This window comes from Saccostrea cucullata, unplaced genomic scaffold (assembly GCF_032062105.1).
Source record: "Saccostrea cucullata isolate Sc308-1 unplaced genomic scaffold, CSIRO_AGI_Scuc_v1 ctg237, whole genome shotgun sequence".
In the NCBI taxonomy this organism is placed as follows: Eukaryota; Metazoa; Mollusca; class Bivalvia; order Ostreida; family Ostreidae; genus Saccostrea; species Saccostrea cuccullata.
The window spans coordinates 333,826-347,995 of NW_026931975.1; the positions used below are offsets into that span (position 1 = coordinate 333,826).

Here is a 14,170-nt window from a genome sequence, read left to right on the forward strand (position 1 = left end):
ATGTATAAAAGTACAGATTGCAAAGAATGTTTTTTTTTTTTTTTTTTTTTTTTTTGCATTTGCATTTGCAACAAAATAAATTAATAAGTACAATTTATTATCAACTTCCCGCCCCTTTATCTAACCAAATTTTTTATTCCTAAAATAGAAAATGATGTGTAGGCTAAAGCCTAATTTGTCTATATGGAATGTACGCCACTGCATGTCTTTATAACAAATATAGTAGAAGATATTCATATTGCAGTGTATAAAATTTTCCGGAAAAAAATGTGAAAGGAAAGATTAAAAAATATCCACCTGTTTTAATTTGTCATTTTAAATAAAAGCTAGAAGTTATTGGAGTGCAAATGTACTAAAATCAATTACAGAGACTTTATTTTCTAAGTAATCTCTCCAAATGATATGAAATTTACGTTAATAAGGTCCCACTCAACCGATACTGATGTGAAACAGATTTCAAAGTTGATCCAATAACTTCCTATAATCGCGATAATGTAATTCATTTCTCTGGCAAAGCGCACCCCTCATTATTTGTTTACGTTCGGGGGGTGCATTCACGTTCGTCGTAAATAAAATTGTACGCGAACATCTTTACCTATTTCAGTGGCTGCGCTTGTAGAGGAATGGCCACTGTTCGTTATATTTTATTTGTCTTATTGGAAAGTGTTTTCCTTGCCCAGTAAGTATATGTTTAGATTTCTAGTATATTAAGTTATGATAATTATATCCATTTGACACTTTTTGAAAAAAAAGTTTTTTAATCTCGACTGAAATTCGTACGAGGAAGAAATACTACACCTGTAACACGTAGTATATATGATTTAAGCAGTGCCCAGTCATTTCTCTTATATGGCTTTTTCTTTATTTTCTTAGGGACATACAAGCACTTTTTGAAAAAAAATATGATATAATGATAATTAAAAGAATAAAAATTCAATAAATATATTATAACTAAGTTATTCGGCGGGTATATAATTGAAACAGAGTTTGAGAAACAAACAAAAAATTAAGCCAAACTAACGTTCTTTAAAAATTATTGCTTTAGTACCGAGTTCACAGAAGCTATATATCAGTACTTTAAAATGTAAAATGGCATTTTTTCACTTGTTCGGTAATATAAATCCGAATCCGAAAGATTATATTATTACAAGAAATATTGTCTAGGTAAGAAGTTAAATATTTCACCAGGTAAATTCATGTCGCTCTTTAATACCGAATTACTACTACTGAACTGTCCATAGTCCTGCAAAACGCCCAATTCTCTCTGAATAAGCCTGGGACTGTCCAGTGTTAATACATGTACTTCGTTCCAGGATGAACGGCTGGAACCACCCCTAGACCGATTAAAAGCTTTCCAAAGTACGCGGATTACCTTAATGTTTTGATCTGACTTCTCAGACGAACACAGAGCGTAATTAAGTTCAGTTGAGGAGTTTCTTCGGTGGAAAAATTAACCTGATGTTTAGCAGACCTACATAGAATGCAAGTTATCGCAGCACGAATCAGGTGTTTTTGTAGGTTTTACGTTAGGATACATGTGTGAACTATTCCAATTATCCGTGACCCAATGCTTTTAAATCGTTTCTTTCGGGTTGCTTTTGGCAAGTCCTCAAATTGGAGAAATTCAAAGCAGGTTTAGAACGATTAGTTAGTCGTGTTTTAAGGAATGTATCGTTTTTTAATAGTTCTTGTGCCATAATTTGAAAAACATTTATGAAAAACAAAACCCTGTTTTAACTTAGTTTATGAAATGATAATTAACAATGTATAGAAATATGGGCAAATTCCAAAGCAATGTAGAAGAACAGGGGCATTGGAATTGGATTCGTTATGGAACACAACTGGAATATTTTAATTCTTTTCACGTTAGCTAGGTCACCAGTGCAGTGAAGAAAGCGAAATCAATCCAGCTAGTACGAAGAGGGAGTAGACGGGAAAATTAATTTCTGTAATTAAAATTAAATGACTATTTTCGTAGCACTTATTGTAAAGCAAAACAAGAATCACTCGACTTTCTAAATATACGTTATTCTAGCAAATTATATCTTCTTTTTTCCCCATGCATGAAATTTCGCTAATAATTAAAAATTAAATCTCAGTTATTACCCATGACAAAAAAAAAAAATGAAACATATCTATAAAAACCTACACGTTTAAGATTCAATCGGGAAAAAAACTGTGTGAAAATATTTAGTGAAATTCAAAAAACAATGAGCTCTGAATCTTAATAATTTTTCTTTCAATTTTATCTAATAAATAAATAATATTAAAGGTTCCAAGACGGTATCTTCCTCTTTCCTTTAAAAAAAAGCAAGAGAACTAACGTTACAGAGTATAAATTTACAAATATTGTAAAGCAAGCACGAAAAAGTAAATCTTTCTATGAATTTTACAGAAAAAATGAAAACGTTATATATTTTTTAAATAGTTTGCGGGCACAGACACTTAATATCTTGGCGTATGAATACAGCAGGAAATTTTGGGAGATCCCAGATCTCGGATTAGAAATGGGACAATGTGCTCATTACGTACAAGAAGTGATGCCAGGATTCCCACTCGTCCACAGATGGTAAGTTACTTTATCATATCAGTTTACTTTTTCCTTACTATAGTACACATAATTTATGCATGGAAACCAATCTTTTTTTAAGGAGGCTACCTGGGGGGAGGGGAGGGGTTAACAAATCAACCATCAGATACAATTTATCCTTTAGATATGATATTTTAAGCTGTCAACTATCATTTGGCAAAGAAAAATTTCATACATTTTAGTTTTAGAATTTGATAATTTTTGTATATCTTAATAAGTTTATATGGAGTTGCATTCTTCTAAAGAAGATAAATATGGTCTAAAAATGGCCACAGCTACCCAGCCCTCTTAAATCACTTGGGTCACTCAAGTGGTGTATTTCTTTCTGTATAATCTTTTTTTTTTGGGGGGGGGCATAATTTCCTCCTTTAAAATGGCTTTAATCAAATTAACTCAAGTGTGGCAAGGTTTTTTAAAAAAGGGTCGAACCGCAAGATTTTTGACCACAACGAACAAATATTTAATTTCTTGTTTGGCTAATGAAAAGAAATTTTGTGACGCCATTAATCAAAACGCCGATTTACAATGTAGAACAATCAAACGCGCTTTATGATACTGCTTGTATTGTAGCAGTACTTGTCTAGTGAGATATACTCACACTAAAAACAAACTTTACAACTGACTTTACCGTTGGTCACTTTGGCGTCATCATTTAAGCGTTAAGAATTAGAGTCCCTGAAGTCTTATATAGTTTACAAACTTGCCGCCTGATAACATTGACTGAACATTTGCATAATATAAAGCAGAGAGCAAAGATAGTTTTATCTACGTTGTTCAAAGGGTCATAATTTGAGTTATCGAACTTGTAACAAACTGACATTATGCAAATTTCACAACTTACAATCAGTCGTAACAGAAAAATGTACATAAAGGCTGCCTTGAGAGGGTGGATGGTGGGGGAATATTTGCAATACATTGACAAGAAAAAATGTGCTTGTCTAAATTAAGGTATCAAGACACGATACTGCACTCTGCTGCAATACAATGCAACACATTGTAATGCCTACATGTAAATGCAAATTGACCGATGTTTTCATTTAAAGAACAGACTTGCTGGGATTTTTTAAATTCACATTATCTTTCATATTTATTCAATTTGATAGGAATCAAAATTAACTTTCTGTAATTATGTCGAAAGACTTTTGGACAAAGTTACGTGCAAATATTTAAAGAAAAATAAATATTTGCTCTCTTTTATATGCATCAAAATTAACAATCAAAAATTATGTCGAAAGCCTTTTTCGATAAAGTTACACATTCCTTTTTTTTTTTTTTTTTTTTTTTACCGAACAACTAGTTAAGTATGTGAAAACGTCTAGAAAAAGTGGATACTCCTCTTTGATTGATGTGTAAATTTCTTAATTTACCTGAGAATTACTACAACATATCTTAATAGAAATTGAACGTTATTGCACTGGACAAGAATTCTATGTCAGCCAAAATAATTATGTCCAATTTTGTTTTATGTGATTTATTGAAATAAGGTTGAAACTGACCATTTTGTCTGATTACATACATAAAATAATATACTCACCTTTTTAATTTAATTTTTTTTTTTAAAATGCCATATCTTGATAATAAATGCCACATTTTTTTTTAAATTGCTTATCTGCTTGAAGATTTTGAAATTTTAACTTTTTTTTTTAAAAACATTTTTAATTAATTATTTTTGTATTAATTGATCCTAGGATATTTTTGAATGTATAATTGAGACATAATTTTAAAAAAGAATAAAAATTAATTAAATTAACCCTTAAAAAACAATTTCAGACTTCTGCAGCCTCCCCGAGAGCGAGAAAAATAGGGACAGTAATTATCAGTAAATGTCAGGACGTGTCTAAGTTTTTCATCATGGACAGTAAACGGGTCAGTAATTGTCTAAGTTTATCAACACCGACTAAGATTGTCAGCACTTTTTTAAGTTTATCAAAACCGACAGAAAAAAGGTCAGTAATTGTCTAAGTTTTGCAGTCAAGACAGCATATTCTCAGTAATTGTCTAAGTTTGTCAGTATAAATTGGGAATACAAGTACGATTCTGACTTAGTAGTGAACATTTTGCAAAGAAAATCAACAAGGAAACTGATCTCAGCTGCCCCCTTCTTACCCCCCTCCCGTCCCCCCCCCCCCCCCCCCCCCGCCCCCAACTGAATTCATTGAATGGTAAGAATTGTCTGAATGCTAAGTTTTCTCCTCTGATATTTTTTTTTTATATTTTCCAGCATTTTACCACCAGTCTCGGGCCAGTCAACGTTACACCATTTCAAGTTTCAAAATGATACCCAGAATATTCAAGTTCAGTCAGCCAACGACATATTTGCTTACATTGGACTATGTGACGCCACTGCTGTTACATCACTTGGCCTGCTGCACAGGGGGGATTGCATAGCAGTAAGTATATCAACTAAACTCACTAATTTCAACGACTTTGAAATATATTTAGAACATTTTGACAGTTAACAGTTTTGAGACTCAAAAAAGTTATAAACACCAACTTTCATTTTAAAAAGTCGTTGCTTCTTTTTTTAATTTCTGGTATATGAACCATCAAATTGGAGTGGATGAATACAGGTATTACAAATTTTACGGCATACATTTTAAGAGAGAAAATACTTATGGTACTTCACTACAAGTCACAGTTGAACTTGAATATCTCAAATATTATTCTTATGACGGAGAGCTAGCAAACTGGGAGCCCCTATTTTATTTTTTATTTCCCCTTATAATTAAATTTCAAGAAATCCTCTGATAATCTTCTGTCACTCCCTGGCATTTTCATGTCTCTCCGTGACTTTCCCCCATGAATACCTACCGTTGTCCCTGCATGACTACTCTGTCTATCCCTGACATCCCCGATGTCCCCTGACTTTACCCCTGGTATCACTGTCTAATCTCTGATGTTCCATGACATTTTCTGACGTCCCTGTCAAGTCTCCGATATTCATTTATTCATGAGAATAAAGGTTAATTCACGAATTAGCTAATTTTTATTGTTTGTAGAAAGATATATATATAGTATATATATTAACCTGTATCCAAATGTTCCTGTCCAGCATTTATGCTAAAAGTTTGCAGGGAATTGAATTTATTAATAAGAAAAAAATAATTATTACATGGTATAGGATTTCATCCGTAATCAAAATGGAAATCAAAACTCTACACATGGAAGGAAATGTTTCTGGTATAAGATTTTAGCTTTTATTATCTGAACGAAATGAAAATTCGTATAAACACATCTAACATTGTTCACATCACGAATTAAAAGAATTTACACTTAATGATCAAAAATTGGCCTGATTATTTAATAAGAGAGAGAAAGAGAGAGAGAGAGAGAGAGAATATTTCATGGCATAAAATGGTACAACGGGTAACATTAAAACTTATGGGGGAGTCGTTTTCAACGTATGGGGAATTAGATCACCGCTTCGGAGTCAGAGGAGATGTGGGTCAGTCTTTTTGGGTAAATTAGGTTTGACAAATATCCCACGGAAGATGGCTATATATAGCTTTATCTTGTCATTTGTTGTTCTGTCATATACATACATGTATAAAAAAAAAAAACCAAATGAATATATGGATAAATTCATAAAAATTTTCATTTGAACAACCTCCCTTTTTACAGTTAAAACATTAAGAGAAAATTTTTTTTAAAAGATTGAAATAGCCAGACTTTACAAAAATTAATAATTGAGACATTTTCTCCTCGGTTACATTGAATACTATCGGAAAAATCACGGGAGTCGCAAAATAAAGTCAAATGCATACTTTGTGTTGTTTTCATCTCTTTTATACTGCCAATACCTATTTATTTACTCTTAGATATCTATAAATCTATGTTTGGTAACTTACTTTATAATCTGAAGTTATGAAAAGATATTTTTCTGTGGCTTTATCAGTTCTAGAAAAAAATCAGCAATATAGATTACATGAACAATTGGATTATATATCATCAGAGCACATGTGCTTGAAGGACTGTAATTTTTTCATGTTTTTCACAAAAATTCAAACAGTCAGGAACCATCCAACATCAAAGTAATTCTGACTATCCTTCTTGTAAAAATTTTTAATATCAAACAATTTTTTTGCAGAATACTTAAATCATAGTAACTGTTATTTGCTAATGTGTTGATAAAACTTGGTTGTCAAACTGTCCGTCGTTTCAACAACCCGTGTGTCATGTGTTAACATTTGAACATTTTCAGCTTCTTAATTTAAAAATTGATTTACCAATTTCAACCAAATTTGGTATACAGCATCTATGATGTTGGACCGGGAACAAAAATTTTGAATTTCATGGTCCCCGCCCGTTTATGTCAAAGTGGGGTGGGGCCAAAACCACTAAAATTAATGAAATCTTTAAAAATTTCTTCTTTACTCCTGGACATCAAGCAGGCAAACTATTGGCATGAATGTAATGAGCATTGAGTCCTCTACCAAAATTGTGAAATTCATGGCCCCAGGGTCAGGGGTTTTAGTACAACAACGGGGCAATATAACAGATTATATAGTGAAAATGCAATATTTCTTTGAAAATCTTCTTCTCTGCTCCTGGGTATTAAATACACTAACTAAGCAAATTTTATGATAATATTAACCATTTTTTTTATTTTCAAAAAAATTTGTGAATTTCATGGCCCCTTCAGGGGTTCTGGTGTTAGGGGGGATAAATTTAGATTATATAGTGAAAATGCATTATATTTTTCTTTGATTAATCTTCTTCTTGCTCCTGGGTATTAGATACACTAACTAAGCACATAGCTATGATTGAGAATATTTTGGCCTCTTTCAGATTTGTGAATTTTATGGCCCCAGGGAAGGGGTTCTGGTGTTAGGAAATGGGGCTCTATAGAATTATATAATGAAAATGCATTAATTTCTTAGAAAATCGAAAATTTTCTCTGCTCCTGGGTATTAAATACACTAACTAAGCTACATAGTTATGATGAGCAAGAGTGCCTCTTCCAGATTTGTGAATTTTATGGCCCCAGGGCGAGGGGTTCTGGTGTTAGGGCGTGGCTCTATAGATTATATAGTGAAAATGCATTTATTCTTTGAAAATCTTCTTTTCTGCTTCTGGGTATTAGATAAACTAACTAAGTACATAGCTATGATGACAAAACACATCTTTCAGCTAGATTTGTGAATTTTTGCCCCATACATTTTTCTGTGTTAATGATATTATCATTATCAAATTATATAGTGAAAATGCATTAAAAATTTCTTCCGTAAATCTTCTTCTCTGCCCACACTGACATGGGCAATACTCGAAATGTACACTAACTAAGCACATTTACTATTTGACTTAAGAAAACAGCTGAAAGGTTATTCTTTTTAGTATGAATTTAAATAACAATTTTTAAATTACATACAGCTCAAATAAAAGATTTTTACAGGCAAAAGAAAAAAAAAAATGGGATGTGAAAGGAGGTAACAACAGTTTGACAACCAAATTATATAGTAAAAATGCAAATTATTTCTATGAAAATCTTCTTCTCTGCTCAATAATAATAAAAAAATTTTTGATATTATTAAGCACATTATATCGGGATGATCTTTTATTAGAGTGCCTCTTTCGGAAGATTTGTGAATTTTATGAATTTTTGGATATATATGGAAAATTACATATTGGTGTTAGGGTCCCCAAGCACATGTGCTCTGATGATATATATATTGTTCATGTAATCTAATGCTGATTTTTTTTCTGATAGAAAAATATCTTCTCTAACTCCTGGGTATTAAATACACTAACTAAGCACATAGTTAAATGATGCAGTATAAAAGAGATGAAAACAACACAAAATTGTGAATTTTATGGCCCCAGGGTGATGTGCTTTGGTGTTAAACGGGACTCCCCCCTACGTAACCGTTTATATAGTAAAAATGCATTATTTTTTTGAAAATCTTCAAGTTTAAGTTGGTATTAAAAGATAAACTTAAGCACATAGCTATTTTAAGCAAGAGTGCCTCTTCCAAAATTGTGAATTTTATGTTTTTCCAGGGTCAGGTAAATATGAAACTGGTGTTAAGTGTTTGAGAAAACTATTGTATATATATAGTAAAAATACATTTATTGCCATTTGTAAATATTTTTCTTTGCTTTTTATATTTAGCCAATGAAAGTATATATATATTTATGATGAAGATTCATTTGGTGCATACGTTGAAAAGTGGTTATTAATGCCCCCGTTAGTTGTATACGGGGGGTCACGTGGTTACATACCTGAAAATAAATTAATGCTTTGAAATCTGCTCTTTGTTATATTAATCAACCATTTTACATAAATAAAATTTGCAAAATTTTGAATATAATATATGGCCCTGGAACAGTGGTTCCTTTGTTATTTGGGTTAATTTCAATTTTTTTTAAAAGTGGAAGTGCATTTTCTCTTTGTTACTCTGAATCTACCTCTGGGTATTAAGTAAATAAGTAAGCATGCTAAGTTAATAATTATGATATGCAAGGCACCATGGAAGTTGTGCAAAATTGTAAATTGTGAATTTCATGAAAGCCTCTGGTTTAGGAACACGAACCAAATTTAATTGTTTGAAAGTTGTTACACAAACTCAGGTCCAACATCAAAGTGACTATCCTTCTTGTAGATAATTTTTCGTTAATTAGTTAAGTATAGATGAATCACACCAGAGAACGTAAATATTTTTTTTAGATTATGCCCTTTAATTTCTTTTCTTCATGCCTGATATTTCTTAGGTTTGAAATAAATATTCCAGGTTGTCTGTATTGCGGCTTTTTATTTTGTATGTTGTTTTCTTGTTTGCACGTACATTTTATTCTCTGACGTCATTTACTATTTGTACATGTATATTGTATCAATTAAATCCATACAGTTCATATATATTTGTAGCATAAGCTCAGTTTTTCTCTTTTCATATGCTAAAATAATTTCGAGAGTCTCTATGGTCAACAATTAACGAAGCAGAACGTTTTTGTTCATTCAAACCAGAATTGGTTATCTGTGCAAAAATGAACATAAATGTTAATATGTTCTCTTAAACATTTTACATGTTTTAGGTATTAATCTGTTGATTAGGTACGTTGATATTACAACTTAATTTTGTATCTCTATATACATTCTTTAAACGAAAGGTGATTCGAATGTCCACTGCAAGACGGCTCATGGAAGTGAAGAAATACAGGACTGGTAAAATGGCGGAGATTAAGGGATTGCTGGGGCGTTACGAGGGGGAGATAAAGGACATAAGGAGAGAGATAGAGCAAAACTATATACAGCCCCACCTAGACTACGCCTTCCAGCCCTATTTCTCCAGACCCCAGGGTAAGTATACAGAACTACATACAGCCCCACCTAGACTACGCCTTCCAGCCTTACTTCACCAGATCCCAGGGTAAGTATACAGAACTACATACAGCCCCACCTAGACTACGCCTTCCAGCCTTACTTCACCAGATCCCAGGGTAAGTATACAGAACTACATACAGCCCAGGCCACCTAGACTACGCCTTCCAGCCCTATTTCACCAGGCCCCACGGTAAATACAGAATTACATACAACTCCACGAAGATCTAGACTATGCCTTCCAGCCCTATTTCACCAGGTCGCAGGGTGATTAATAATATGTTGGAGGAAAAAGAGAGTGTAGTGACAATCTAGGGAAACTATCCACGACAAGAGACAAGGGTTGATTGATTTTGTGTTGTTTACTAAACGAGGGAGAGAGAGAGAAAGAAAGAAAGAGAAAGCTTGACCTGTTTTGAGTCTTTTATGTTTTAGTTTTGAGTCTTTTATGCAGTGAAATTTATTGACATGTTGAGAAAAAAATTACCATTAGTTTTATCTATTTTATTCACTATAGGACTTCAGTTTCGCAGTGGCACAGACAGAGCATTATGGGAGAAGGCATCAATTACAGAGGTCAAAATTATCAAAGCCCAGGCTCGCCAGAGGTCCATATTGCGAAGAGTAAGTAAGAATGTGGTGTGTCGTTGGAGACAGGATGGAATGAGCTGTAGATAGGGTGAATGTTGTATTCAGGATAGGATGTGGTCAGATGCAAGGTTAAATGTTGCTGTAGGCAGAATGAAATGTGGTAGGTAGGGTGGAATGTGACTGCAGACATGATGAAATGTGGTGGTAGGTAGGATGAAATGTGGCTGTAGGCAGAGTGAAATGTGGCTGTAGACAGAGTGAAATGTGGCTGTAGACAGAGTGAAATGTGGCTGTAGACAGAGTGAAATGTGACTGTAGACAGGATGAAATGTGGTGGTAGGCAGGGTGGAATGTGACTGTAGACAGAGTGAAATGTGGTGGTAGACAGGATGAAATGTGGTAGGCAGGGTGGAATGTGACTGCAGACATGATGAAATGTGGTGGTAGGTAGGAATAAATGTGAATGTAGGCATGGTGAAATGTGGCTGTAGGCAGGGTGAAATGTGGCTGTAGACAGAGTGAAATGTGGTGTAGACAGGATGAAATGTGGCTGTAGACAGAATGAAATGTGGTGGAAGGTAGGGTGGAATGTGGTGGTAGGCAGGATGGAATGTGACTGTAAACATGATGAAATGTGGTAGGTAGGAATAAATGTGGCTGTAGACAGGGTGAAATGTGGCTGTAGACAGGATGAAATGTGACGGTAGAAAGGATTAAATGTGGTGGTAGCCAGAGTGGAATGTGACTGTAGACAGAGTGAAATGTGGTGGTAGACAGAGTGGTATGTGACTATAGAAAGGATGAAATGTGGTGGAAGGTAGGGTGGAATGTGACTGTAAACAGGATGAAATGTGGTGGTAGGTAGGAATAAATGTGGCTGTAGACAGGATGAAATATGGTGGTAGAAGGGATGAAATGTGGTGGTAGGCAGAGTGGAATGTGACTGTAGACAGGATGAAATGTGGTGGTAGGCAGAGTGGTGTGTGACTATAGATAGGATGAAATGTGGGAGGTAGGGTGGATTGTGGTGGAAGGCAGGGTGGAATGTGCCTGTAAACTGGATGAAATGTGGTGGTAGGTAGAATGAAATGTGACTGTAGACAGAGTGAAATGTGGTGGTAGGCAGGGTGGAATGTTGCTGTAGGCAGTGTGAAATGTAGCTATAGGCATGCAGGGTGAATGTGGTGCTATCCAAAATAGGATATGGTCGTAAGCAAGGGGAAATATGATGGAAAGAATCAGGTTGTAGACACGATGGGTTGTGGTCGTATGAAATGGGGATTTATATTATTGTAAGGGCACAGTGCCATATATGTGAGGCATGCAGGTTGCAGTTTGACTGTAAGAAGAGTTGGTATTGTTCAAAGGTAACAAAAGTTGCATGGTTAATACTTGCTTACATACCACATATGGTCACTGACCATTGATAAAATTCTTTAACTGTGTTTTAAACGCTCTCCATTTACCAAGACTCCACAAGACTTTAGGATCAACTCCTTAATGTAGCTTTAAGTTGAAATAACTTTTTTATACCCCACGCAACAAGTTGCGTGAGGTATGTTTTTGACCGTCAGTCCGTCAGTCCTTTTTTGTCAGCGCAACTCGTAAACCGCTACACAGAACTTCGTCAAACTTTGGTGCAGATATTTAGGACACAATGTGTAGATGTGCATATTACCAGGGAATTCCGATTCCTTTATTTTTTCCGGGAATTTCCGCACTTTTCAACTTAGATTTTGGCCATATCTTGAATATAGAGATGAATAGTTTGTCAGCGCAACTCCTCAGCTGACAACTCAAACTTTATATTTAGGACACAATGTGTAGTGTTAAGGAAATTCTTTTCATTTTTTCTGGGAATTTCCGAACATTTCAGCTTAAATTTTTGACTATATCTTGAATATAGATATGAACAGTTTGTCAGCGCGACTCCTCATAAACCGCTGCACAGAATTTCGTCAAAATTTGCAGATATTTAGGACACAATGTGTAGACATGCACATTACCAGGAAATTCCGATTCCTTCATATTTGCCGGGAATTCCTGCAATTTTTAACTTAGATTTTTTGCCATATCTTGAATATAATGATGAATAGTTTGTCAGCGCAACTCCTTATAAACCGCTGCACAGAATTTGGGCAAACTTTGCAGATATTTAGGACACAATGTGTAGAAGTGCATATTACCAAGAAATTCCAATTCCTTTATTTTTTTCCGGGAATTTCAGCACTTCGACTTTTGGGGGAGCGTGGGGTTTGTGAGCTTACTCACTTTTTCTTTCATTTTGTTTAAAAGAAAACATATAGTATTGGTTATAGCTACCTGTAAGACTAAGTTACTCAGTAATCAAATTATATGATGAACTTTTCAACGACAAGTATAACATGACTTTTATTCTCTTCAGTGTAAGCGGATCATGTTGCCCAGTTGTGCCACAATGAAAACTCTTAAGTTAAACATCAAACTACTTAAAGGAGCGTTCGATACAGAGAGACAAAAATGGGTCAATCTAAGTGTGAAACAAAAACAACAAACAGTGGAAACAACTAGAAAGAAGATCAACAACTTGGCACAGCAACAGTCGAAAATGATTTCTCAGTTTAAGCAATGGCGAAGGCAACAGAAAGCCGCGAAGAGAGCCGAGAAATTAAAACAGAAGAAACTCCGCCAGAAACAGAGATCACAAAGAAAGAAATCCAAGAAAATTAAAATGAACAGAGGCAAAATAGTGTTGTTAACCAATAACACTATCCTACAGAATGTTGTGTAGCTTTAGTACTATACCGGTATTTTAATTGTTATTGTTAAAACTTTCTTTAAATTGTTATGCTTTCTTTATTGCATGGAGAGTTGGAGATTTGTTATCTTCTAACATAAGATGGTAATGACAATACAATTTAAAACAATATGAATGGTTCTTATTCAAACGTATACATTTACCAATAATGACTGAGATACTATATAGTTACTCAATGGCTGTTTTCTAAACTTCAACAACAGTCCTAATGGTTTGATATTTTTAAAAATGTCTACTTCTGAAGTAAGCCTTGATTGCTCGTTAATTATTTCCCAAAACTAAATAAAAACATGAAAACTTTTACGTAAACTGTTTTAAGACTGCAGGACTTTCATCCTCTCAATGCCGTGAGACCTGGCATTGCGAGGATGTAGGACTCTGGTCTAGCCGTTTGCCTGTTTGTCTGTATGAACAATTTTTCACATACAGTTAAAACTAATTATTTTTCTGGTTTTTGATGTCAATGAATGTTTAAAATAGAATATTTTGCAATTCTTATTTAAGTTATGTCAGAAGACGAAGTTCATGTATTACATTTGGTAAACTGACAGCCTGACAACACCAACTATTTTATTGTATTTTGATATTTGAATGATTTTTAATTCCAGTAAATTATTGAAGTATTACAAACAGAAATTTTGAAAAAAAATCTTTCTACCAACACAATTTGGAAATGTTTTAAAATTTTCAAAATTCATAACAAGTGACTATTGTCTCCCAATAGAGATGGGCAGATGGCTAATGTTGAAAGAAATGAAAGCTTGTGTTATTTGTGCAGTAAAAATTAAATTGGAGATCAATTTCAGAACTTAATGGAATGGAATGAATTAGGTAATAATTGGAAAATAATTGTTGTAAAAGTATTATTGTATGATCT

The 14,170-nt window shown here is 33.9% G+C and overlaps 1 protein-coding gene across 1 annotated transcript; it reads left to right on the plus strand.

Moving 5' to 3' along the window:
- Positions 1–533: 533 nt before the first annotated feature.
- LOC134234173 (uncharacterized) lies at positions 534–13,889 on the plus strand. Its single transcript, XM_062716233.1, has 8 exons — positions 534–679; positions 2,429–2,569; positions 4,812–4,980; positions 6,244–6,249; positions 6,604–6,621; positions 9,695–9,884; positions 10,423–10,529; positions 12,901–13,889. The coding sequence occupies exons 1-8, from the start codon at positions 624–626 to the stop codon at positions 13,264–13,266; spliced, it is 1,053 nt and encodes a 350-aa protein (XP_062572217.1). The 5' UTR covers positions 534–623; the 3' UTR covers positions 13,267–13,889.
- The last annotated feature ends 281 nt before the right edge of the window (positions 13,890–14,170 follow it).

What these genes read in the sequence shown, in the direction of transcription:
- LOC134234173 (XM_062716233.1), top strand. Translation starts at nt 624, where the DNA reads ATGGCCACTGTTCGTTATATTTTATTTGTCTTATTGGAAAGTGTTTTC. An exon ending in GAAAGTGTTTTCCTTGCCCA is followed by an intron (nt 680 to 2,428) that starts GTAAGTATATGT and finishes TTTTTTAAATAG; the next exon opens with TTTGCGGGCACAGACACTTA. An exon ending in TTCCCACTCGTCCACAGATG is followed by an intron (nt 2,570 to 4,811) that starts GTAAGTTACTTT and finishes TATATTTTCCAG; the next exon opens with CATTTTACCACCAGTCTCGG.